Raw genomic sequence first — 24226 nt, forward strand, 5'->3', positions numbered from 1 at the left:
TAAATTCTCTCCTTACTCTACAAATTGTCAGCTAAATATTCTTTAAATAAAATGTCACTTTTGTAAATGTTTTTTAAATTATGACATATATAAACTGACCAGAGTTAGGAAATCAATTTCTTAAAGTCATCCGACATCTACCAGTGTCTCTGATTTTTAAATGGATTATAATAATGACGATGAAATATAAGTTAAAAAAACAAAAATTGTCATCTTAGTTTACAAAATAATTTGCATCGGCTAAAGCAAAGCAAGATTATATTTTAGTTTATCATTTTGTTGCAACTTTCGTATCAAAGAACTGGACATATTATAAAAGATTTTTTTTTTTTTTTTTTTTTTAATCGTTTATGAACATTATTATAAGGAGTTTATTCGATAAAACATCTTTTTTTATTTTTTATTTTCTTTTTTTTTTTTCTTTTTTCTTTCTGGGACGTTCACTTTTATTCTGAATCTAAGTAAGTTTACCAAATGAGTCAACAGATATTCTTGGAAGAGGAAACATGAAAGGGAGATAATTGGGGGTATTTTATTGAAAGCAGACGAGTGCCATACATTGTTATTACATATGTGTATGTTATGTTTATAGCGGCAAAAAAATAAGACTGAAATTAAACGAAGAACAAGCGAATTTATTGGAAGCCTGGAAAAATCATGGATTACAATAGAAAAATGCGAGCATGAAAAGTAATATGGTTAAGCTTAAACATGGAAAAGTAAAGGACTAGTTGTTAAAACTGGAAAAGAAAAGGACAAGATATTCTAGTAAAAAATATAATAATTTATAACTTAAAATATTGCAGCATTAAGAATTGATTATATGATGTTATAAATTGAATAAAAAAAATTCTTAATGCTGAAATATTTCAAGTTATAAATATATCATATTTTTTACTAGAATATCTTGTCCTTTTCTTTTCCAGTTTTAACAAGTCCTTTACTTTTCCATGTTTAATCTTAACCATATTACTTTTCATGCTCGCATTTTTCTATTGTAATATATATGATAAATGATAGTAGATATTTGCATAAATGACGTTGGCTGCTATAGTTTCATTTCGGCACATTTCTGCAGTTTTACGTAAACTTCCTTGAAAATTCCAATGATAACTCTTATTCTGTGTAAGTGCCAGTTTTTTTTTTTTTTTTTTTTTTTTTTTTTTTTTTTTTTTTGCACCAAAGGAAAAATAAATTTTTACATGTGTCCCTGTCATATCAAAGAACTAATTCCTTCCAGCGTCTCATAAAAGTAACTTAAAACTGTTATTCATAATTTTTTTTCTTTTTTTTTTTATACTGCGTGTGTGTTCTGTCAAGTTTTATCCTTATTCATCCTTTGTGTGTGTATATATATATATATATATATATATATATATATATATATATATATATATATATATATATATATATGCACGTGTATGTATCTGGATTATTCAGAATATTTTGGCTGATGTAACCGGCAACCTCTTCAAGTGCCTTTTTTATTTTTTTCTAACTTGGGAAACCTCAAAACACCCATACAAAATTTCATACTGAACACTTTATTAAATCTGCAGGGGTATATTGTTCTTATTCTGTCAGTCATAAAGGGTTCAGTTCGAAACTTTCTACAGGAACACTGAAGAATTTCTGTAGAAGATTCCCTAGTTCAAAAAGAATGCACTTGAGAAAGGTATGGATTTACTTCACCTGAAACATTCAAATGATAATGGTAGTCTGAATAATGTAAATTATATATATATATATATATATATATATATATATATATGACATTTCTTAGATTCCTGGATTTAGTTTTCACTTCTCTCCTTTTCACAATTTTTTTTTTAAATCCTCTTCCCGTTTTGCTTGCTCAAGTACGAATCCAAACAATCCACATTTGATTTAATTTAATGCCTCGTAACCATTAACTCGTAACCAATTAGACATCAGATATACATATTTTTAAAATTTTGAATTTCTTTTGATTTCCTAACAAGTTTCCATGAGACATTATTTAATGACAAAAACAATCTTTATTCGAGAGGAGTGTGTGAGAAAATTTGTTTATCTTTGGTTTAAGAGTTCAAATGAATAAAAACTTTAGTTTCTGAATTTTTTTTTAGATAAGGCGTGATTATTTGTAGTTGGATTCTTCGAACTACTGTTCTCATTTTGAGTTATTTTCGCAATGTCAGTTGATGTAACCTCTGACCTTCTTCAGGTGTATCTTGTTGAACTCGGCAGTCTTGCTGTTAACCTTTGGAATCTGCACAGAATTTCAAACAGACCATGAAGATAGCAATGTTCGTGTTCTGTGCAGATTCTCAGAGTTTGACAAGGTACACCTGAAGGACAGGTTACGTTAATTGAATTCTGAAAATACTCAAAAAGAATCCAATACAAATGAAACGTTAGATTTGCCGTTCAACTTCAATTCAAGCCAAAATTACTTTCCTCAGTTTAAAGGCTTCAAAATCACTCTTATGGGAAGCTTTGGTCACCCTTAACTGGCCAACTACCTTGACTTTAAATTGCCGATGAGAAAGTATTTAATTTTTTAAAAATCAGAAATCAAGTTCATTTGTGCTGCTGAAGAAAAACATTTTCTTGCAACTGCCCTTCCCCCTCCTCGTATCAAACAAACAACTATCACATCGAAGCAATGATTTTCTTACAAATGCACATAAACTTAACAAAATTAGAATGCGTAGCAAAGGCGTTCTCTGCTCTTGTACCCCTCCCCCACTTGCTCACCTTTGGTTAAATAAGATCCCCCTTAAGCCTGTATGCAAATCGTTGCAAGCTCGTCCTGACCGACTGCTTCCTTCCACAGATCACCGTCACCAGAACCGATCTATAACCATGAGGGAAAACGGTTAAACACTCGAGATTATCGAACGAGAAAAAAATTAGAGGAAGATCGACATCGGTTGATTCAACAAGCGTTTGATTTGAATACGGATTACAAACCGCCGTCAGATTACAAGTGAGTTTTTTAATTTTATTTTTACTTTATTTTTTATTTTATTTATTTTTTTTTTTTACTTATTTGATTGAGTATTTGCATATTACTGTTGTGTTGGCAGTCAAGTTGTATCCCTAAGAAAAAATGCATGTGATACTATGGACGTACCCCCACCCAAAGCCAAGATTCTGTGGAATATTAAGAAGTCATGAAAATAAACGAAGAGTTGTAAAAAAAATATAATAAACAAAAAACAAACTAAACACTTTCACATTCTTCACCTGCCCCGTAGCGATTGCCACTGGGGCACTACAGATGACCTGTCACCCAGTCCTCTCCATCCTTCCCTGTCCTCTGCATGTTTGACCACCTTGCTCAATCTTGTCCATTCTGTGATGTTGTCTTGCTATCTTTTCTTCTGTCTTCCTCTCTTTCTTCTTCCTCTGACTGTTCCCTGGAGCAATGTCTTGGCAAGCTTTGCTTCTCTTGTTACATGGCGAAACCATTTTAGTTTGCGCATCCTAATTCTGGTGAGAAGATCTACATAAGGACCAATGGCTTGCCTTATTCTGTTTTTGACTTTCTCGTTGGTTATGTGGTCTTTGTAAGAGATGCCACGCAGTCTTCTGAAGCATCCCATTTCTGGAGCCTGAATCCTCTTCTCTAATTCTGCTGAAAATGTCCATGTTTTACAAAAATACAAGAAAACTGAGTGAACAAGGGGAAACGCAGGAGTCTTATATTTGAGCTGAGCTTGATTGCCTAGTCTTTCCAAATGATGTTCAACTTAGCTAGTGTAAATTGAACACACCATAAATAAATATTTAAACATATAAAGAACTAGCATGGGTGCCCGACATTGCCCGGGTATTTGGAGGTGTATGTTGAGCAAAAAAAAAAAAAGTCAGTTTTTTTCAATTTGGACCCTATTATGACTCCTTAACATTTATTGTTTTGGGCTCAACTCAAATTATTAAGTTAGATCCATGTCCAACGAACCTATATCTAAAATTAGAAGTGCACATCTGTGGGACTCTCTTCCGTTTGCTGGGAGTCCTTCCCCTTTTGAATAAAAAAAAAAAATGTATATAATAATATTCGATATATTTGTAAAGCATGAATCATTGAATGTGAGTTCATTTCTAAATTCCCTGCAGATGACAAATGAGTACAATAGTTTAAGGATGTAATCTCTTCTATTCAATAATTTTCAACTTGACTACAACTAGGATGTCTTCAAGTCCAACATAAACAAGTTCCTGTTGAACCGCCCCCTTAAGTAAGGCACTTTATCAGATATCCATTACTAACGATTACTGCGATATTATCCCATTGATTACTGTACACGCAATAATCCTTATCCCCGAGTGGCATCCGGGCCTTGATAAGTGGTGACTTCCTTGTAAAAAAAAAAAAAAAAAAAATGTCCATGTTTCACAAACATACAAGAAAACTGAGTGAACAAGGGGGAACGCATGAGTCTTATATTTGAGCTGAGCTTGATTGCCTCGTCTTTCCAAATGATGTTCAACTTAGCCAGTGTAAATTGAACACACTATAAATAAATATTTAAATATATAAAGAACTCGAAGCATAAAAGCTTTTCCAAAATTATTGAATTCCTAAAAAGGGTTGATATGCCATTAAAAATGAGAATAAGAGACTGAATAATCCTCATCTAAATAAATTAAATTCTCTGCAATCCCCACTGTGCATGATGAACGCAGAATAAAATCTTAAGATATTGGTAACTCAAAGCTTAATGATATTTACCAAATTGACTGGATTCAGCATTAAATAACTTGAAAAGGGTTTATCTCTTCTCTATATAAATAAAATGAACTCATTTTTTCCCGTCTGATTTTGACATTAATAGGATTAAAAATCAAGATATTTCATGCAAATATAATATGCACAAACGACAGAACAATATCTGAGGTGTGTTATAGGCTTATTATTTCTCAAATTCCGCGATAATCTTAGATTTCTATACTTTTTCTGCTGAGAAGTCACGGCCAAAATCGGTTAAGATCAATGGAAGTGGTAAAATATTTTCTCTCTAATAAATTCCTCCTCCCCCTGCCACCACTTAACACCGTTTGGGGATCGTTCACAAGGAACAGTTGAGAAGAGAACACCGGTTTGGCTTCGTAGTTCTTTCATGTGAAGTTATTTAAAATCACTAAACTAAGCTGCAGTGCTCTGTGGCGTAGTGGTTAGCGTGCTAGACAATTCACATTATATTTTCACGTTCGCGCCGACCTACCGTAGTCGTTTTTTTTTTTTTTTTTTTTTTTTTTTCCCTAAACAACTGGAATGGACTTTTCTTGGTGGCCGAACTGTTAACGTTGCAGATGTTTTTTTTTTTGTTTTTTTTTTCACACTTTATTTTCCTACTTTTACTCATGACTCCGGGTTTGATCCTTCCTACTTACCTACCATAACATTTTTTTAAACTCCCCCCCCCCCCCGGCCCGGAAACAAACACTCGGGCAACACCGGGTACCCCCGCTAGTATACCATAAAAAACAAAGAAAGCAAATCTTTCCTAACTTCCAGCTATATGTCAAAGAGAAAATTATCTAGATCACGATATCAACCCCAGTGCTGGGAGTCCTTCCCCTTTTGAATAAAAAAAAATGTATATAATAATATTAGATATATTTGTAAAGCATGAATCATTGAATGTGAGTTCATTTCTAAATTCCCTGCTGATGACAAATGAGTACAATAGTCGAAGGATGTAATCTCTTCTATTCAATAATCTTCAAATGCTGACGTCTCAATAAATTTGTTACATATTTGTTTTATATGTGAAATTTAAGAAGAAAAAAAATTTTCTTATTTGTTATTGCTTGTTTTGTTGTTGTTTCTAGGCCTCCGATTGTACGAGTAAGTGACAAGGTAATGATACCACAGGAGCAACATCCGGATATCAATTTTGTTGGCCTCTTAATTGGACCACGTGGAAATACTTTAAAAAATTTGGAAAAGGAGGTATGGATTTCTTTTGTTTATTACAGTGAAATACTTTCTCTCTCTTTTCGTATATCTGCCATATATATAATACAGATCACCTAAAGTAAAAATAAAAATAAAATAATGGCCATAGTAATTAAAACGAGCAAGTAATATGAAATTACATGTAATCAAGCTTAAATGTTAAGTTTGTATAGAATAAAAAATAAATATACAGTGCTGCCAAAAAGAAAATCCGTACTTGTCATTTTTTTTTTTTTTTTTTTTTTTCAAAAATCACAAATTTAAGCTAAATTGATTGTAACTGTTTAAACAACATATACCTCATTTGATTTGCTTTTTATTCCTCTATAATTTTACCTGTTCATATTTGACTTTTAATTGAAGTATCTTAGTGTTCGCGTCAATTTGAAAAATTAGCTTCAAATTGAGAAGGCAAAAAGAAACTCTGCAGCAACAAATGAGCTTAAAAATATACACCTCTTAGCATCTCTAATGGTAAAATTGTTGTTGTTCCTAGGTTATACAACATAACATTTAGTCCATATACTCCATATAGTCTCTCTTAGTGATCGTCGGGAGCTCATTAATCTTCACCTTTCTGGGTTATCCAATCGAGAAATCAGCTGCAGATTGAAATGAGGTGAGAAAATGGTATGAATGATTGTGCTAAAGCACCAAAACACTGGCAGTGTTCATGATGCCCCTAAATCTGGTCGTCCTAGAGTTACTTCTTACAGGGAAGACAATGTTATCAAGATCCGCAGCCTCCACCAAATCCAGCAACAGTGTAATCTTGTTAAAAAGTGCTTCCTTTCTAAAATTTAGAACAGGTTGAAGGAATTTAATTTGCAAGGCTGCATTGCAAGATGCAAGCCAATGATTTCTGTAACGAACAGAAAGCACCGTCTGGACTTCGTGAGATGCGATAAAGATCATGACTCTTCATATTAGTCGAAAGTGATTAACGAAAGCAAATTCAATAGGCTAGGCAGTGATGGTAGGCAGTACATCCGTCAAAGGAAGAACAAAGAATTTAATCATAGGTGCACAGTTTCAACACTGCAAGGTGGGAGAGGTTAGGGCCTATAAGTTGCTTGCAAGGTCGAATTAATTCGACTAAGTACATTCTGGAATTTGGATGATAATTCTATCTTCATGCAGGATAATGCTCCCATATCCACAGCTGGCAATATGAAGAGGTTCCTTAAAGAGCATGATATTCTGTGCCTGGGTTGGCCTGCACAATCTCCAGACCTCAATCCTATTGAAAATGTATGGCATTACATCAAGCAACAGCTACGCAATGATATAATTTCAAATCTGACTTGACTTTGGCCAAAAATTAAAGTGAAGTAGGATGTCATTTCACTGGAGTATTGCCGCAAACTAATTCAATGCCTCAAAATTTACAGGCAATAAAATTGCAGAAGGGCTATAGTATTAAATATTAACTAGTTCATTGTGTCTATGTTGTATTTGTTTTGCATTAATGTTCCGAATTACATTTAAATAATTTTCAATTGTGCAGAGTTTTTTTCTCAATTTAAAGTTAATTTTTTAAATTAACGTGAACACTAGGATACTTCAATTAAGTCAAATATGAACTTGTAAAATTATAGAGGAATAAACGGGGAATCAAATGGGGTATGGTTTGTCTAAATTTAGCTTAAATTTGTGGTTTTTGAAAAAAATGACAAATGCGGACTTTCTTTTTTGGCGGCACTGTATATTACTGATTAAATGATAGCAAAATTAAAGAACTAATTTTTTATCAGGCTATAACTCATTTTTATTTCTTACCAATATAAGAGAATTTGGTGCTTCTATATCAACGAAAAAATATTGAATTTAAAGTAAAACAAATGGTACCTACATAATTGTCATTTTTTTCAAATAGTAACATATCCAAAAATGATGGCAAACGATAGGGTAGAAAAATTAGGTACTTGTACAATTTAATCAAGACATTAAAAATGAAAATATCGAAAAAAGATTATATTGTATGTATTCATTTTAGACTGAAGATCTCCGAAAACAAATTTCATTTAATTTCATTGAGTAGTTTTTTTTTTTTGTTTTTTTTACAGTGAAATAACATGTTATGAGCGCGTTGAAGTCGGCCATTATCCAGTTAAAACACTGGCACTCCCTCCCCATCTTTATTACTAGCTTTTCCTAAAAATCGAACCTTTTGCTTGGTATCATAACAAATTGTTTTTTCGCTGTAAAAAAAAAAAAAAAGACTACTTTATGAAATTAAGTGAAATTTTTTTTTTGGAGAACTTCGTTCCATAACTGATATGTGCAATATAACCTTTTCTTTTTTTTTTTTTTTTTTTTTTTTTTTTTCTTGATATTTTCATTTTTTTAATGACTTGATTACACTACAAGTATCAAAAATTATGCATGAAAAGACATTTGTAAAATCTAGCGATTTGAGTTGGAAAGTTAACAGGGGAAGTAATTAAGTTTTCAATTTCTCACAAATTCAATCAGTTTTTTTTTATATATACAAAAATAAAAAAAAATTCAAGCACTTAATAAAAACAAGGTTAGTTTTAAACAATTCACAAATTATGTATACATGTTGTGCTTATTTTTGTTGACTAAATTGTCTGCTTTCAACTGAGTTACTTCTCTTTTTGCTTATGTCGTGTGACACAATGTCTGACCCAGCATGTAACCTTATCAAACTCTTACCTTTTTCAGAACTGTTTTTTTGAATAATTATGTTTCTACCTTATTGTTTTCCATAATTTTTGGATATCTTACTATTTGCGACACGACAATTATGGATGTGCCATTTGTTTTACTTAGAATTAAATTTTTTTTTTTTTTTTTTTGTTATAATTTAGAAACACTGATAATTTTTAGGTATTTTGTTTAAACAACTTATCATGGATGTTATTTTCATAATGTTCTTGTACATGTGACTACCAATATTCTTCAGGTACACGTTTGTCGAAACTGAGAATCCTAAAGATTCCTGAGTTTGAAATGATGCGGCAGAATGAGATTGGGGTTACTTCGGCCAAAAATTAAAATAGTCTCAAAAAATTGAATACAAATTCTCAATCTTCATCTCCCAAAACAAAAGAAAATTCCTTCCGAATGTGTAATAGTATAGCGTGTTCTATTGTTTTTTTTAATTTTTTATTCTCTTTACTTGCCTCCCAACGAGGGCAAAGTTAAATATAGGTAAAATCCAGTCCCCCAAAAGGAGGACACTCTGGAGTGGAACAAAAATCAAAATTGCCTCAGTCTAGGTGTTCTCATTGGTTGAGACAGAATACCGTAACATTAGAAGAGATACTACTGTAAAAGAGTGCAAAAGAAAAGGGTGCTTGTTAAAATATAGTCGACAAATCGATTTTTTTTTTTTAATGTCGTTTTAAACAAAAAACATTATTACAGACTTGATTGTCGTACCGAAAATAGTAATATCTAAAAATTACAAAAACTCAAGTAAAAAGTTGTTTATAGTTAAAAGTAATTTTTACATAAAATCGAGTAAGATCGCATTAGATGTTATAAAGTAGCCGATAGAAATCTGAATGCAGGGGACATAACTCTGAAAGGAATATTTTTAGATTACTTGTCATGGTTGCAATATTTGTTGTGTATTAGTTATAGACTTTTTTTTTTTTTTACTAAAAAATACAATAGCAGTTGTTCTACTCAATGAATTTTCGTAATTTTTGGATATATTACTATTTTCGACATAACAATTAAGTACGTAATGTTTTTTGCTTAAAACTATATACTTTAAAAATTGATTTGTCGACTATATCTTGATAAGCACCAAGAAAGGAAAGCCAGAGGTATGGAAAGCAGACTTATCAGCAGGAAGGTGAGAAAGACACATGGTGACACACAGAGCATCAAAAAATGCATGATGGCCGCAGAGGAGATCACGTGAGATGTGGAAATGTGTCAAAATAGGAAGTGTATAAAAAAGACTAATAACGTCGAATGCCAGGAGTAGTGTCACAGAGGCATGACTCCTGCACGTGGACTTTGATGCAGATTAGTTAGAAATAGGTGTATGGGTGGGATTTCTGTGCAGGCTACTGAAAGAATGTTTTTTATGAGACAGAACACCACAACTACACTTTTTTCAATCCAATCTGTGTTACGAATGTCTACAAGAAACAAAAAATTGTACCCATTGAGGTCTACTGTTTTTTTTCCTTAGATATTATATTAAGTAATTTAATGTTGCCTTTTTTGTTTTGCAGACTGGTGCCAAAATTATAATCCGTGGTAAAGGGTCCGTGAAAGAAGGTAAAATTGGTAGAAAAGATGGCCAGCCATTACCGGGAGAAGATGAACCTCTTCATGCTTACGTTACTGCAATCAATCCAGAAAACGTTAAAAAAGCCGTTGAAAAGGTTAGTAAAAGGGGTCTTCCACACTTTTTGTATTGCACGTCAAGTCAATTGAAACTGAATTCAGTGCTTTAAGATTTCACAACAATTAAAAAAAAAGTGCTCTTTTCCTCTTTTTTCCCCCCATTTTCCTTTTCTTTTTCCCCCATTTTCCTTTTCTTTTTTCCCCCATTTTCCTTTTCTTTTTTCCCCCATTTTCCTTTTCTTTTTTCCCCCAATTTTCCTTTTCTTTTTTCCCCCACTTTCCTTTTCTTTTTTCCCCCACTTTCCTTTTCTTTTTTCCCCCTTTTTCCTTTTCTTTTTTCCCCCCTTTTCCTTTTCTTTTTTCCCCCTTTTTTCCTTTTCTTTTCCCCCTTTTTTCCTTTTCTTTTCCCCCTTTTTTCCTTTTTCCTTTTCTTTTCCCTCTTTTTCCCTTTTTCCTTTTCTTTTTTCCCCTTTTTCCTTTTCTTTTTTCCCCTTTTTCCTTTTCTTTTCCCCCTTTTTTCCTTTTCTTTTCCCCCTTTTTTCCTTTTCCCCCTTTTTTCCTTTTATTTTCCCTCTTTTTCCCTTTTTCCTTTTCTTTTCCCTCTTTTTCCCTTTTTCCTTTTCTTTTTTCCCCTTTTTCCTTTTCTTTTTTCCCCTTTTTCCTTTTCTTTTTTCCCCTTTTTCCTTTCCTTTTTTTCCTTTCCTTTTTTTTTTTTTCCGTTTCCTTTTTTTCTGTTTCCCCTGCCTATTTCCCTTTTTTCTTTTCTTTTCTTTTCTTTTTTTTTTTTTTTGTTTTTGCTAAGGGAGCATTAATTCACTGGGAGAGATGTACCCCCAGCCTTCGTTAAAACATGCATCTAGGAGAAGGAAACTGATGTAAAAACCTGCAGTATACTCTTTACCTGTCCTGTAGCAGTCATCTGCACCGACAAAGATTAGCAGTAATACCTAAAAGTGTGGTTGGGTCTACACAAGCCCTTCACCAATATAAATAAATCATCTGTATGGATTTCTGAGCAACTTAGTTGTTATGGCGGAAACTCGTGTATCAAATCGATGGGAGAGTCCATCATATATATATATATTAACATAATTCTTTTAATGAATGTTTTTTTTGCATTTTACAGAAATAAACTTTAACTTTTATTCTCATGGCCTTTTTATTTTTAATACCCATTAAAAAAAATTTTTTAATACCCATTAAAAAATTTTTTAGGACAAAATTTCATTAAAAATGAACTTTTTTATCTTTTTAACTATTTTTAATTTATTCATTTTTCTTTTTCTTGGCCACCTAGATTAAAGAAATAATCCGTCAAGGTATTGAAGTTCCAGAGGGTCAAAATGATTTACGGAGGCAACAGCTACGAGAACTGGCTTTACTTAATGGAACGTTAAGAGAAAACGATGGTCTTGCGTAAGTGATAATCTCATGATCCAAACTCTAACCCCAACTTACTAACTTCTGCTTTTCTATTTGTGTTGCATCGAGAGAAATGATGTGAGAATGATATGATGGTTGTGCGATGGAAGTCTTAAAGACAAGCTGAGATCTGATGACCTCGGAGGAAGATTAAATTTGGTTAGTATAGAGATGTGTGCAGAATGGGAGACTTTGTTGGTTTGGTCACATTAAAAGAGTGGGTGAGAATTCTAGAGTTAGTAAAAGTAGCTGGGGAAGACCAGAAAAAATATGGAAGTCGTAATGATGGATTTGAGAGAAAGAGGTATAAATTACAACCTGGCCAGAGATAAGATAGTTTGGCAGGCAATTTTTTCAAAGACATCCAACATCTGCCAGTATGTAAAACAAATGTTAAACCAGAGCCATAAAATAACAAAACGTCTCTGCACATGTTTCTATATATTTTTCTTTTCCCTCCCTTGTTTTCCCCCTTACTCTTCCCAACCTCCTCTTTCTTCTTGGCAATATTGAACACTTTAAATTAACTTATTACCATTTACCAAATAAAATGCTGTTATGATTATCAAGTAATGCTGAGTCCCTTTTCTTTTATAACAAAACAGTTAAAATATTTCTCAAGGGTAACATAGTATTTACCAATACTTTTTCTATGTAGGATTCCTCTATCTAGGATATTGAGCACTTTCTTTTAACTTGCATATTATGGCTACCGAGTAAGACAGAATTAACAAAAACCAGAAGTTCTTTCTCTTGGACAATGCTGCATTTAAACACACCTGTCTAGGATGTTAAATACTTTTTTTTATTTTTTTTTTTTTATTTAAATATTATTCATTTAGAGCAACATTGATCAAGAATATACTAGTTTTGTGGATGTTTATTTTGTAGTTTTTTACTTTTAGCTAGGCATATGCATGGATATACAGACAACTACATTGGAAGATCTGTGGAGAGATGCAACTAGATAGGTTGTTGAACATCTGGGAACATGAACCACCACCGATAACATCAAATGGAAGAGTGACAGTGTTCTACGACAAAGACATACAGGCGGGCAGATACATAAAAGACAAGGCCATCAAGCTAGATATAGTAATATGGAACAAGCCTGAAAGGACTGCACTCATTATCGACGTCACAGTTCCAAACGACTTTGGCCTTAATAGAGCAGAACGGGAAAAGATAACTAGATATCAGGACCTAAAAATATGGTTTTTGAAAGAAATAAACATAATACCAGTTGTGACGGGAGCAACTAGCCTAATAAAAAAGAACCTTCAGAAATACTTAGAAGCAATCCCTGGAAAACCAACCTGTAAGGAAATAGATAGCAACCATAAAGGGAACAGGGTCTATTCTTAAAAAAGCCCTCAGATATAAATTTAAACTGTAATAGGATCAAGTGTTAGCCCCAGAAGGGAGCCCCTTGATCTCTTCAAACTAACGAAAGTAAAAAAAAAAAAAAAAAAATGCCTTTTATATAATAGAAGATGCATATGCGTATTTGTGTTGTATACTTAAAGCAAGTAAACTACACAGAAAAAGCATCCACTTGTAAAATATTCATAATCAGATGATTCATTTTCTTAAATCGAATTGTGCTTTCTCACGGTCATTTTGCATCTACCATTCATTACCATCTTTACAGTTCATTGGGATTTGAGATAGCAACTCCAAAATATCTTTTTATAAAATTTTCCATATGTTTAATCGAATATAATAATGACGATTCTAAATTGCTTTTGATTTCTTTCAGCAAACTGAAACAATTACAACAAGCTCAAAGTATTATTACGAATACAATAATTTGTACCTTGTGTGGTGGAACTGGGCATTTAACACAAGATTGTAAACAAAAAAGGTATGTGACCTTTTCTTCTTTTTTCAATTATAGTTTGCTTCTGTTGTTTATATATATAATATTTAAATTTCAACATTATTTCACGCGGTTAATGGTTACCGAATGGATACGGTCCTTGCTAATCAAGCCAGAGATGATTCGAACCCAAAACCTTTAGATAATGAGGCCGACCTCTAAGCAACTGAGCTAAGACAACGTCGACAAATTTGTGTCGCTTTTTCAAATATTTAAAGTAAATCAGGTTCTGATGACGCATGCGTAGAAGCGAACTCGTCATGAGAGGATTGTTTTTGCTGGACCCCCCCCCCCCTTCCCTGTAGAAAACTGCTGATTTCAGGGTGAAGGAATTAACGTTATTGGCCAATTTTTTTTATATTTGTCGGGCGAAGGTTGGAACTTTAAAATGATACCAATCTGGCAAAAATCCATGACCCGTGTCGAAAGTTTTTGTGAGACATACAAACACACACACATACATACATACATACAAACACATTTTCGCTTTTATATATATAGATAATTAGAAACGTTTTAAACTAAAGTAAATGGGGTGAACAGGAGAAGAAAAAAAGTGTGTGTGTGGGGGGGGGGGTCAACTGACCGGTTTCGCCCTCACTTTCTCAAAGCTATATAGAGGGATTTGAAAAGGGAATCTAAATTATGTACAATTTAAAATAAAAATGTGTTACGTTGTGTGTGTGGGGGGGGGGGAGATCCTAGAGAATAATCACACTCAGACCCAAGAGTTATTCCTTCTGTTTATTGAAACGATTCTATGTACAAAATAGAAAAGTCGAGCATAGTAATATAAAAATATACTGATGGCAAGTTAGCTGCTCAGTTTTTTACTTGTAATCACTCACAAGCTAAATTGCCACTGAAACAAAGGTCTATTGTGAATTAGGGACTCTGCCTACAGGGACCCTCTAAGTAGGGAGTTGAGCACAGCAAGATGCCTGTTCACATAACATTTAAATTTCTGCATGTTAGTAAAATCAGGGAATCAAAAAAAACAGGAAGGGAATTACAAAGTCTTGCAGTTTGAGTTTTTTTTTGTGAGTTTCTAATTTCTAAAACTTTATTTTCTGGTCATTTTGGTATATTTCCTCTTGACTGCTACTATTTCACTCTTACAATGATTTCCAACTGTAATAAGACTTGTCTATTTGTATCTTACTTATGGCAGCTGTATCTGCAGAAGACTTTCCTGTTTTTGCACAATAGCTGCTACACAGGTTGAAGTGAAACATTGAGGAGTGGGAGGAGGGGGTTGCTATAGAATTTCTGTGTAAGGACATATGCTTCAATGTCTGCTTTCACAGCGCAGATCCCCCTCCACATATTTCTCTCACACACGCTCATCAAAATCTAGTTAAGTAGGCCTTACTGCTTCTACCACATATAAACTAACTTCTCCAACCGATATATAGAATTAGTCAAATGACACTAATGTACATTCTAATACATCTGTCATTATTCAAAATAACTAGAGATAGATGATTACAATCCTGGCTCGACTGACTTTAAACTGCAAATTGGAAACTTTGCAATATTAAGCTGTATTATGTTGTGGCCTCGCAGGTCAGTAATAAGACAAATGCAGCATGTTAACAAAAGTATGTTATAGAAGTATGCGTCATGATTCTGAAGCCATAACTGCTACAAATCGTTATCCAATAACGTGTTAGATGTAACTATTTTTATAGTTTCTGGGTAAGTCCATTATTCCTCAAATAGGTATATCAGCTTACCTTATAACATAAAACAAATGATTACAAAATTCAGTTCATCTACCCAGAGATGTTACTAAGAACACAATTTTCTTTTTTTTTTTCTTTTTTTTTTTTCTTCCCCCCCCCCCTGATGATAGCCATCTGGCTGAAACTTGTCAAGTAAATTAACTAGAACAATAGTATTGATACACAACCCAGTGTTTTTTTTTTTTTCTTTTTGTTTTAAGGATTCTTATTGTAAAGATTATAAGAAATTCAAATAGCAATATATATATATATATATATATATATATATATATATATATATATATATATATATATTGATATGTCCTAAGGTGGCCTATTATACGGACAATCAAAGATAAAGTATTCTGTGGGAGGAATAAATAAATATACACTGTGGTTTGAATACTGAAAGAGACGTTTATTTACGTATTTACAAAGAGATAAATAAAGTGTGTTAACGTTCAGGGAGAAAGTCTCTGTTCAAAAGGTCCAGTGAATCTGTTGACTCGGTTCCTTATGTAGAATGTTCCGGGTTGATTACCTATCTCCACATATATATATATATATATATATATATATATATACATATTTTTTCTTTGTAGGCCTGGAGAGACGATTCGGATTCCACAAGGTTCACAAGCAGACAGGGCAAAAATGGACAGCGAGGTAAGCAACCCTGCATACATTTTGTCTAGCTTTTTCTCCACAATTTAGTTCGGCGTAACTATTATTGGTTTAACATTAAGATGAAATCCATGATCCCTTGAAAGATGTTGGTGCGAAAATTGCCATTTACATAAATAAGTATCGCTACGCTTCAAATTTTAAAAAATCAACCAATTTTAACAATCACTTGATAAAAGGGAAAATGTTTTGATCCGCAATGTTTTTATAAAAGGGAAAATGTTTTGATCCACAATGTTTTGATAAAAGGGAAAATGTTTTGATCCGCAATGTTTTGATAAAAGGGAAAATGTTTTGATCCGCAATGTTTTGATAAAAGGGAAAATGTTTTGATCCGCAATGTTTTGATAAAAGGGAAAATGTTTTGATCCGCAATGTTTTGATAAAAGGGAAAATGTTTTGATCCGCAATGTTTTGATAAAAGGGAAAATGTTTTGATCCGCAATGTTTTGATAAAAGGGAAAATGTTTTGATCCGCAATGTTTTGATAAAAGGGAAAATGTTTTTATCAAGTGACAACTTTGAACTTTTTCTAATATTAATCTGCAAATGTAATCCCGTTAGAATTTGGGGTCGTGACGTAAGCACGACATAAGACTCAAATGCATGTATGGAGATTAATATTGGAGGAGAGAGGAAAAGAAATTGATGCTTAGTAGTTGATCCATTATGTTTGGGAATGGTCATAGTGCCATTGAGATTTTTTTTGTCAAAGTTATCATTTTTCTTTGAGACTCTAAACACAGCATCAGGTCGACTTGAAAAGTAACTACATGCAGTGTTACAAGTGTTTGGAAAACGTTACAAACGTATTAAACTTAATAGAAGTATTAAATTAGTTTATGAGTAGGAAAACTAAATAGCACTAGTCTTTCTCTGCTTATGCCAAGGTTGTATCTAATCTTTTGGGACTTGTGCTTGTTAAAGCCTCTCAGTTTTTAACAACTTTCTCAATTGTAGCCAGTCTTTACATTTGATTCCTGATCACGGCACCAAATGTTTCTCTATCTTTTTGTTCTTGTGGGTTCCATAAATAAGCAGATCTTGTTAGACCTGATGATCTGCAGAAAACGTGGCTAATCCATCTCATATTAAAGCATGCTTATAACATTTTATTTCATGGCAATGATGGACCAGATAGAGATGACAGTTGTTGGTCTACTATCAAAAATTCCAATGTAGAACCAGTCTCTTTCCATCCATGCTAGTTTTGCTTTGGGTTTTAAGTTTTTACGTTGTTCAGACTTAAGTAATGCCAGTTTAAAAGAAATTCAATTGAAAATTATGCAACCCTTGCTTCACTATTAATAACAATTTGATAAAGTTTTAAAAACTTTTTCTCACATTTTAGAAAGATATAATCATCTTATTCATTTTCATTGCGTTCTACACATCCAATTTTGGTCATATGCCATGAACCATCCTTCTCCAAGCATCCTGTTACTGGTCAAACTTCTTAAACCATCCACATGTATGGGCAGTCCTCTTCACATCTGACTCCTGGTCACAGTACCAAATGTTTCTTGGTCTGTTTCTCTTTGTTCTTGTGTGTTTCATGGAGAACTTTTATGATAATGATGAACATTTACCAAATTCATTGTATCCACAGTTTTGCTTGTCAGACGGCTATTTACAATTTAGTATATGTAGACAGAAACCATTTTACAAGATAATTCGGCAGACAGGAAAAACATGATGGGTGTGACAAGATGAGGAAGATATTTGTGCAGTTGGAAGAAGTCTTTGTTAGTATTACTCAAGTGTTGTTTGAATAAAAGTTCCTCCCGAGTTTTAAACTGTCATTTAGACATTATTGTGCTAAAAAGAATTTTTCATTTCTGACGAGAAAAAATCTTGTTTGAACAGATGGGGCCTGTGAAGAGTGGGGACTATTCAGTTATATGTCCTGCAGCTGGAAGTCCACCGTTCCCAAATTTGTTAATTTTTCATGTTTCCATTTTTGTAACAGAATTTTTATATAGGAAGAGATTGTTAGACTTCAATTCTAACATAGGAGACAAAGTACTGTTTTTTTTTTACAAAGGAATCACCACTTATCAAGATCCAGAGACCATGCTATTATTAAATTTTAACAAATAACTTAAAAAAAAAAAAATTTATTTTTATTTTTTTTCAAATTTAAAAAAAAAAAAAATCTTTTCACAAATTCATTTATTTTTCAGTATATGTCATTAATGGCAGAACTGGGTGAAGGTCCACCCCCTCCTCAAAAGACCCCACCCCAGCAAACCACTCCTACCCCACAACCAGCTCCTGTTCAAACATTTACCAGACCTCCTTTCCATACACAGCCGCCACCCAATCCAATGGTAAGTGTCTTTTTTTTTTTTTTTTGCTTTTTTTTTTTTTTTAAAGCTATTTCTTTGGCTATATTGTAGTCAAATATATTTTCATTTACGTGGAACGCTACAACTATTTGAATAGGTTGCTGTAGAAGAGGCTTTAATTTGCAGAGATTTTTTTTTTTTTTTTAACTCCTGGAATAAACATGATGATGGCCATAAACAATGTTTCAAACTGACAGGAATGTGAGATTTTTATTAATTTGTGAAAATTCGATTGTTTGGAGAGAGGGAGTATGTTAAAGAACATTTATCAAGTTTTCTTTTTGTTTTTTTAATCAAGACCTTGGTATATCTTTTTTTTTTTTTATTTTATTTTTTTTTTTTTTTGCAAGACCTTTCTCACACCTATATCTCTCCTGTGCATGTACTCTTTTCTTTTTTTTTTTTTTTTTTTTTTTATTACGATTTCCAATCGTTCTTTTTTATTTAATAATCATTGAAAAGTTTTTTTTCGGTCCTATTTTAATTAAGAATTATTGAAATTATTTTTTTATTATATATTTTATTTATTTATTTTTTTTTTTTGTAAGAATTATTGAAAACATTTTTTAAAATCTTTTAAAAACTATTATTTCCATAAGTTTATTTTTATACTTTCATAAACATTTATTATATAACTTCAAATAAAAAACTTATTAAATAAAGAATTATTTTATAATTTCATAAACATTTCTTATAAAATTTCAAATAAAAGCTTATTTTTTAATTTTATTTCTTAAATGAGAAAATCAAGACTAATTGTGTTATTTTTTATCTGTATAATTTTTATTGTATACTTTTCAATAATGTCCTTTATTTTATTTCAATAAATTGCTTCACAATAGAAATACTGAAGAACATTAAGTGAAGGAACTGGTAGTGCTACACTGGAAGTTAGGAAGTACGTTAGCTGACAATAATTAATTTTCGGTATTTTTTTATTTTTTTATGCCTTGCCCCGGTGTAGTATAAACACCCTCAACCACCCCATGTTAAGAATGGCTTTTGGAATAAACACCTCCCCTCCCACCTCATGTTAAGAATTGCTTTCAAGGTTGGGGGTGTTTTTCGAAAGTTGTTCTTAACTTGGGGAGATTGGGGTGTTTATAATACGCTGGGGCACGTAAAAATTTAGCTCATTTTCTTTATCAAACTTGTCAGTTATCTTTTTCTTGTCTTTTCTTGTGTGCAGGCATTGAATCCGCCCTGGCAGTCCGTGCCAACAAGCAAACCTCCTCCAATTGTGTCACCATTCCAGAATCAGCCACCAACAAACAGTGCAGCACCTCCAGCAGCTGTGGGCGTGCCCATGCCACCACCCCCTCCACCACCACCGAACATGTTTGCCGCTGCCCAGCAACTGCCACCATGGCAGCAGACCATGCAAAATCCACAGCCTCCACAAACGGCAGCTTTAGGTAGGTTCCTCTCTCTCTCTCTTTTTTTTTCTTCCACTGTCTTTTTATCTACTTTCAATTTTGTCTGCATGGTGCTCAAGATCAAATTTCTTCCCAACATGCAAAGAAATGCTCAGATTGAAGGTCACTCTTTCAACTTTGTTATATTTTTGTATTAAATCTCTGCGTCTGTTTTACAAATATTTTTATGAAATGTGCTTTGATGAACTCCTTACACTTGTACCTAAGGCCCCCCCCCCACTCCACTTCTAAAGTTTTTTCTCAGACTGCTTGTCTTTGGAATTTGTTCCATGTTTCGGTGATCATGCAAAATTTTAAATGCAATATGAACAGATATCCCCCCCCCCTCCCAAAAAATATAAATAAATCTATTATAATTAAAGTTATATTCTTGTTTGTTCGCAATTTGATTAATACATGCAAATGGTACACGGTTTCAGAAATTAATTTTCATATTGAAAACTGGCATTTAGACACTTTCATTCCAGCATTCTATATATATATATATATATATACACACACACACGCTATTTATTCAAAGGGAATCTGCATTCAAGGAGTAACCTCATTTGCATATTATGTTGAAGAAAATTTATTTTACTATTTAGCTCTATGTAATTGTTCTGAGAAAATTGTTTTCATTGTTCTATTTAGAAATGATTTATCTTTTTTTTTTTTCTTAAGCTGTGAGTTATTTCCTGTTTAATTTTCATAAATGAAAATGGATGTGTTTTCTGCTTCCATAAATCCAACATGTGGTCCACTTTCAGGAAAATCGTAAGAAGTTAGGATATTCTTAAAAAGTATGTAACTAAACTCTTCAACCCACAGATGTTTCCACCTTGCAATGCCGGGTATATACAATTAATAAATAAATAAATCTGAACATTAACACAGCAGTTACTTATGCTTCACTGACAATGTCTTGTTTGGAGTAAATTCAAATAAAAATGTTTTATTGCTGCTGAAGTTGCTTTTAGAATTTTTTTTACTTGCAATATACTTTGATTTATTTTATTGGAAACACAAAGTTACCTTATTTTAATTGTAAAAAGTATCAGAGTTCAGAATTCCCTCTATATTAAAAAAAAATCTGTATGATGTACATACACGTGATGAAACATATTATATTCCAAAAATCACTTAAATTGATCAAGTAGTTTTAAGAAAATGAAATTTTATAAGTAAGAGAAGAGCGGCTGTCTTGTCCATTATTTTGAAAACTCTTTAAAAAATTATTTTGAGAACTCTTTAAAAAATTATTTTGAAAGAAGTATCTTTGGAAAATTATTTTGAAAGAAGTATCTTTGGAAAATTATTTTGGAAGAAGTATCTTTATCTTTTAAAAAAAAAAAGTAAAGGGACATAACTCATTAATAACTCATACTTGATTTGTTGTAATTTTTTTTTTTTACATAGGCATCGCCACTTATCAAGGCCAAGAGGCTACTCGAGGATAAGGTTAAAGATTGCACAGTAGAAATTAGACAATATAGTAACCTTTAGTAATGGAGATTCGGTAAATTTGTTAACTTATATGTAATGCCTACGAATTCCCATTAATCACTTAAAAATGTTTTCCTTATTCAAAAATAAAACTGCTTGATAATTTTACTTTATTTTTAAAAATATATTTTGCCGTTTTGTCATAATACATACAGATTATTTTTTTAAGGAGAATTTTGAACAAGAATCCAATTTTTTTTTTTTTTTTTTTTTTGTAAAACATTCAGCAAATGTTATTGAACAAATTTTTTAGAACATTTTATTTTCTTTCTAATCAGGAAATTCTGCGATCATATGAGCAAGAATATTTAGTTTTTTTTTTTGTTTTTTTTTAAGATTTAGTTTACTTTTCAGACTTATGTTTGCCAAAAACAAAAAAAAAAACAGGAATTTTCTTTGACGAGTATGTGTGGAAGCATCTGAGAATAGTATATACGTGCTTTCATCTGACATGCCTTGAAATAATAGAATGCAATTGGCAAAGAGCTATATAAAGATGATATTTGAGAGTAACTTTGCAAATTGCTCTCGTATCGTGTCAACGTTTGTAATTATCAACTTTATTGTTAGACTCCATGTTGGGTCTTATCAACATTATTGCTACAGTGTGTGTTGGGTTGTATTGGTGATGCAGTTGGGTTCATGGCTGCAAATGTTCTGGTCAGTCAAATGTTCTTTTGCTTTGATTGACACATTTTTTGTATGCACGTGTTGAATCAACCAAGTATTCTGCATATGGTACCTTCCTGTTGGCCACAAAGCCTAACATCTCATATTTGAGGTCGAAAGAGATGGTTTTGCAATATTGTTAACGAGTGCATATACAAGAATATTTAGAAATGCATCATTCCAGTAATCATAGGAGCATCGGACTCGTGAAAAGATATTTAAAAAAAAAACTACTTAGTAAATATACATTGTAAATCGGGTACAAGAGAGATGCAAACAATTGCAATCATAAATACGATTAGAATCTTTAAAAGATCTCTTGGTTGGAATGTGAGATGGTGAGTTTGGCATTTGGTAGGATGCCCCATCCCCAACTGAAACAAAATGATAATAAAATAAAATATAAATATATCTTTTTAAATAATTGGGAAGATGAACAGACATGTGCATTTTTCAAACCAACCATTAAAAATTTTATTATTTTTTATTAAGTTTTAATTTAGTTTTCTTGGTTGATGTTTATTTACTTAAAAGTAAAAAAAAAAAAAATTTATTCTTAATCTCATTTTCAGGTGTCCCTCCACCCCCTCCAGGCTTGTTGACAGCACCCCCTCCGCCTCCCCCACCTAACAGCCAACATGGGGTCATGCCTTGGATGGCTTCTCAGAGTAAGTATACTCTCGCTTTCTCCTAGTGATGTTTTAAAATTTTTTTTTTTTTTTTTAAATCAATCCTCAATGCCTCATTCTGTTTGAGGGGGGTGGGGACATATTTTGTTTTCTTTTACAGTTGAAAGGGGGGCATGTTGACCATCGTTCTTTTTAAATCACCTCAAGCTGTAGAATGTTGCATATTTACTGATCTAAACAACATACTATTTGAACACGTCCGCAGTAAAACAGTTTTCCTTAATCTGAAGAACCTGTCATATTGTCAGACACAAGTGACAGTGTGAAGACGTTGAAATGATTGGTTAGATATGACTTAATTGCCAATAGTTTTATGTGTAATCAATGTCTCCGATCACAGAAAATGATGTTTCCAAATGTACAAATGGATATTTTTAAGCGGGTTTCAACAACTCTTGGAGAGAAATTGATGAATATAGATGAATTTTATTCTATTATTATTAAAAAAAATTTTCTCTCTCCTTTTGTCTTGAACCCCCCCCCCCCTAAAAAAAAAAAAAAAAACAAGGATTTATGTTGAAAGAATATTATTTAGGATTTCAGCCTGAAAATGTTGCATTTCGAAAGAAATCTCAGTTGAAACATGTATGTACATATGCAACCAGTAATGTTCATATAAATTAAGAAATTTATACTAATACACACACACACACACAACTTGGAACCACCTAGTGTCTGTATTCTATTTTTTTTTTTTTACTGTAACTGCGACGCATGAAAAATATTTTTTATTTAACTTTCTACTGGGTACATTTTTTATTATTGCAACGTCTTTTACCGTCATACTTTTTTTTTTTTTTTTTTTTGTAGGTGCTGCTCTTCCTCCTCTTCCACCTGCTTCAGCTTCTGGACCTCCGTGGCAAAATGCAGGTGTTCCTCCACCACCTCCGACCAATTTACCTCCATGGCAGCAAGGACCTATACAATCAATGGCCGGTGGTGTTGCACCTCCACACCCAGGAAACCAGCAGGCATATGCGGGCATCCCTCCGCCTCCTCCTCCGGGGGGTTATGATATGAACCATAGCATGAATCCACTTCTTGTTGCTCCACCTCCACCACCCCCTTCCTAGGAATAGTGACTCTGCACATGTGCATCTTGGACACACCTGCACAAGTGTTCAACTTGAAAAGAAATTAGGAGGGAAGATTAGGGCAAAGGGGAAAAGTCTTTTGAGAATGCAGAAGAACAATGGATCAAATTGGAAAAACTTTCTTTTGTTTCTTACCATGCTTCATAAAAAACATTTTTTACATCAGAAATAAAAAAAAAAAGTAAAAACCTTTGAATAGAAACATTTCTTTTATTTATTTATTTATTTTTTTGTTTCTAATATAAACTTTATTCTAAATTCCATCCCATCTAGTCCATATCTACATCAGAGAGATATATATATATATAGAGAGAGAGAGAGAGAGAAATAGGGAAAATTGATGAAAAATTAAATTACAATATTTATTGATTCATCAAAAATTCAAACAAGGAATTTAAAATAATGAAAAATACATATCTTTGAAAATTTATGGGTTTTAAATTTTTCAGGTTTTAATTTTTGATGGATTGATGAATATTGCAACTAAATTTTATTTTTTATCATCAATTTT

At 32.5% G+C, this 24226-nt stretch overlaps 1 protein-coding gene across 1 annotated transcript in view; it reads left to right on the forward strand.

Annotated features, from left to right (window-relative positions):
- LOC145266579 (splicing factor 1-like) overlaps nt 1-23917 on the forward strand; it is a 74732-nt gene extending 50815 nt beyond the window's left edge. The window contains exons 4-13 of the mRNA XM_080122419.1: nt 2819-2971; nt 5827-5947; nt 10171-10323; nt 11583-11701; nt 13467-13571; nt 15913-15976; nt 18178-18324; nt 19532-19757; nt 22505-22600; nt 23432-23917. Of these exons, the coding sequence (XP_079978545.1) occupies nt 2819-2971; nt 5827-5947; nt 10171-10323; nt 11583-11701; nt 13467-13571; nt 15913-15976; nt 18178-18324; nt 19532-19757; nt 22505-22600; nt 23432-23694 (1447 nt within the window). The 3' untranslated portion in view covers nt 23695-23917. The remainder of the gene's footprint in view (nt 1-2818; nt 2972-5826; nt 5948-10170; nt 10324-11582; nt 11702-13466; nt 13572-15912; nt 15977-18177; nt 18325-19531; nt 19758-22504; nt 22601-23431) is intronic.
- The last annotated feature ends 309 nt before the right edge of the window (nt 23918-24226 follow it).

The sequence above is a fragment of the Euprymna scolopes genome, chromosome 41 (assembly GCF_053919585.1).
Source record: "Euprymna scolopes isolate OS-2025 chromosome 41, ASM5391958v1, whole genome shotgun sequence".
NCBI lineage: Eukaryota > Metazoa > Mollusca > Cephalopoda > Sepiida > Sepiolidae > Euprymna > Euprymna scolopes.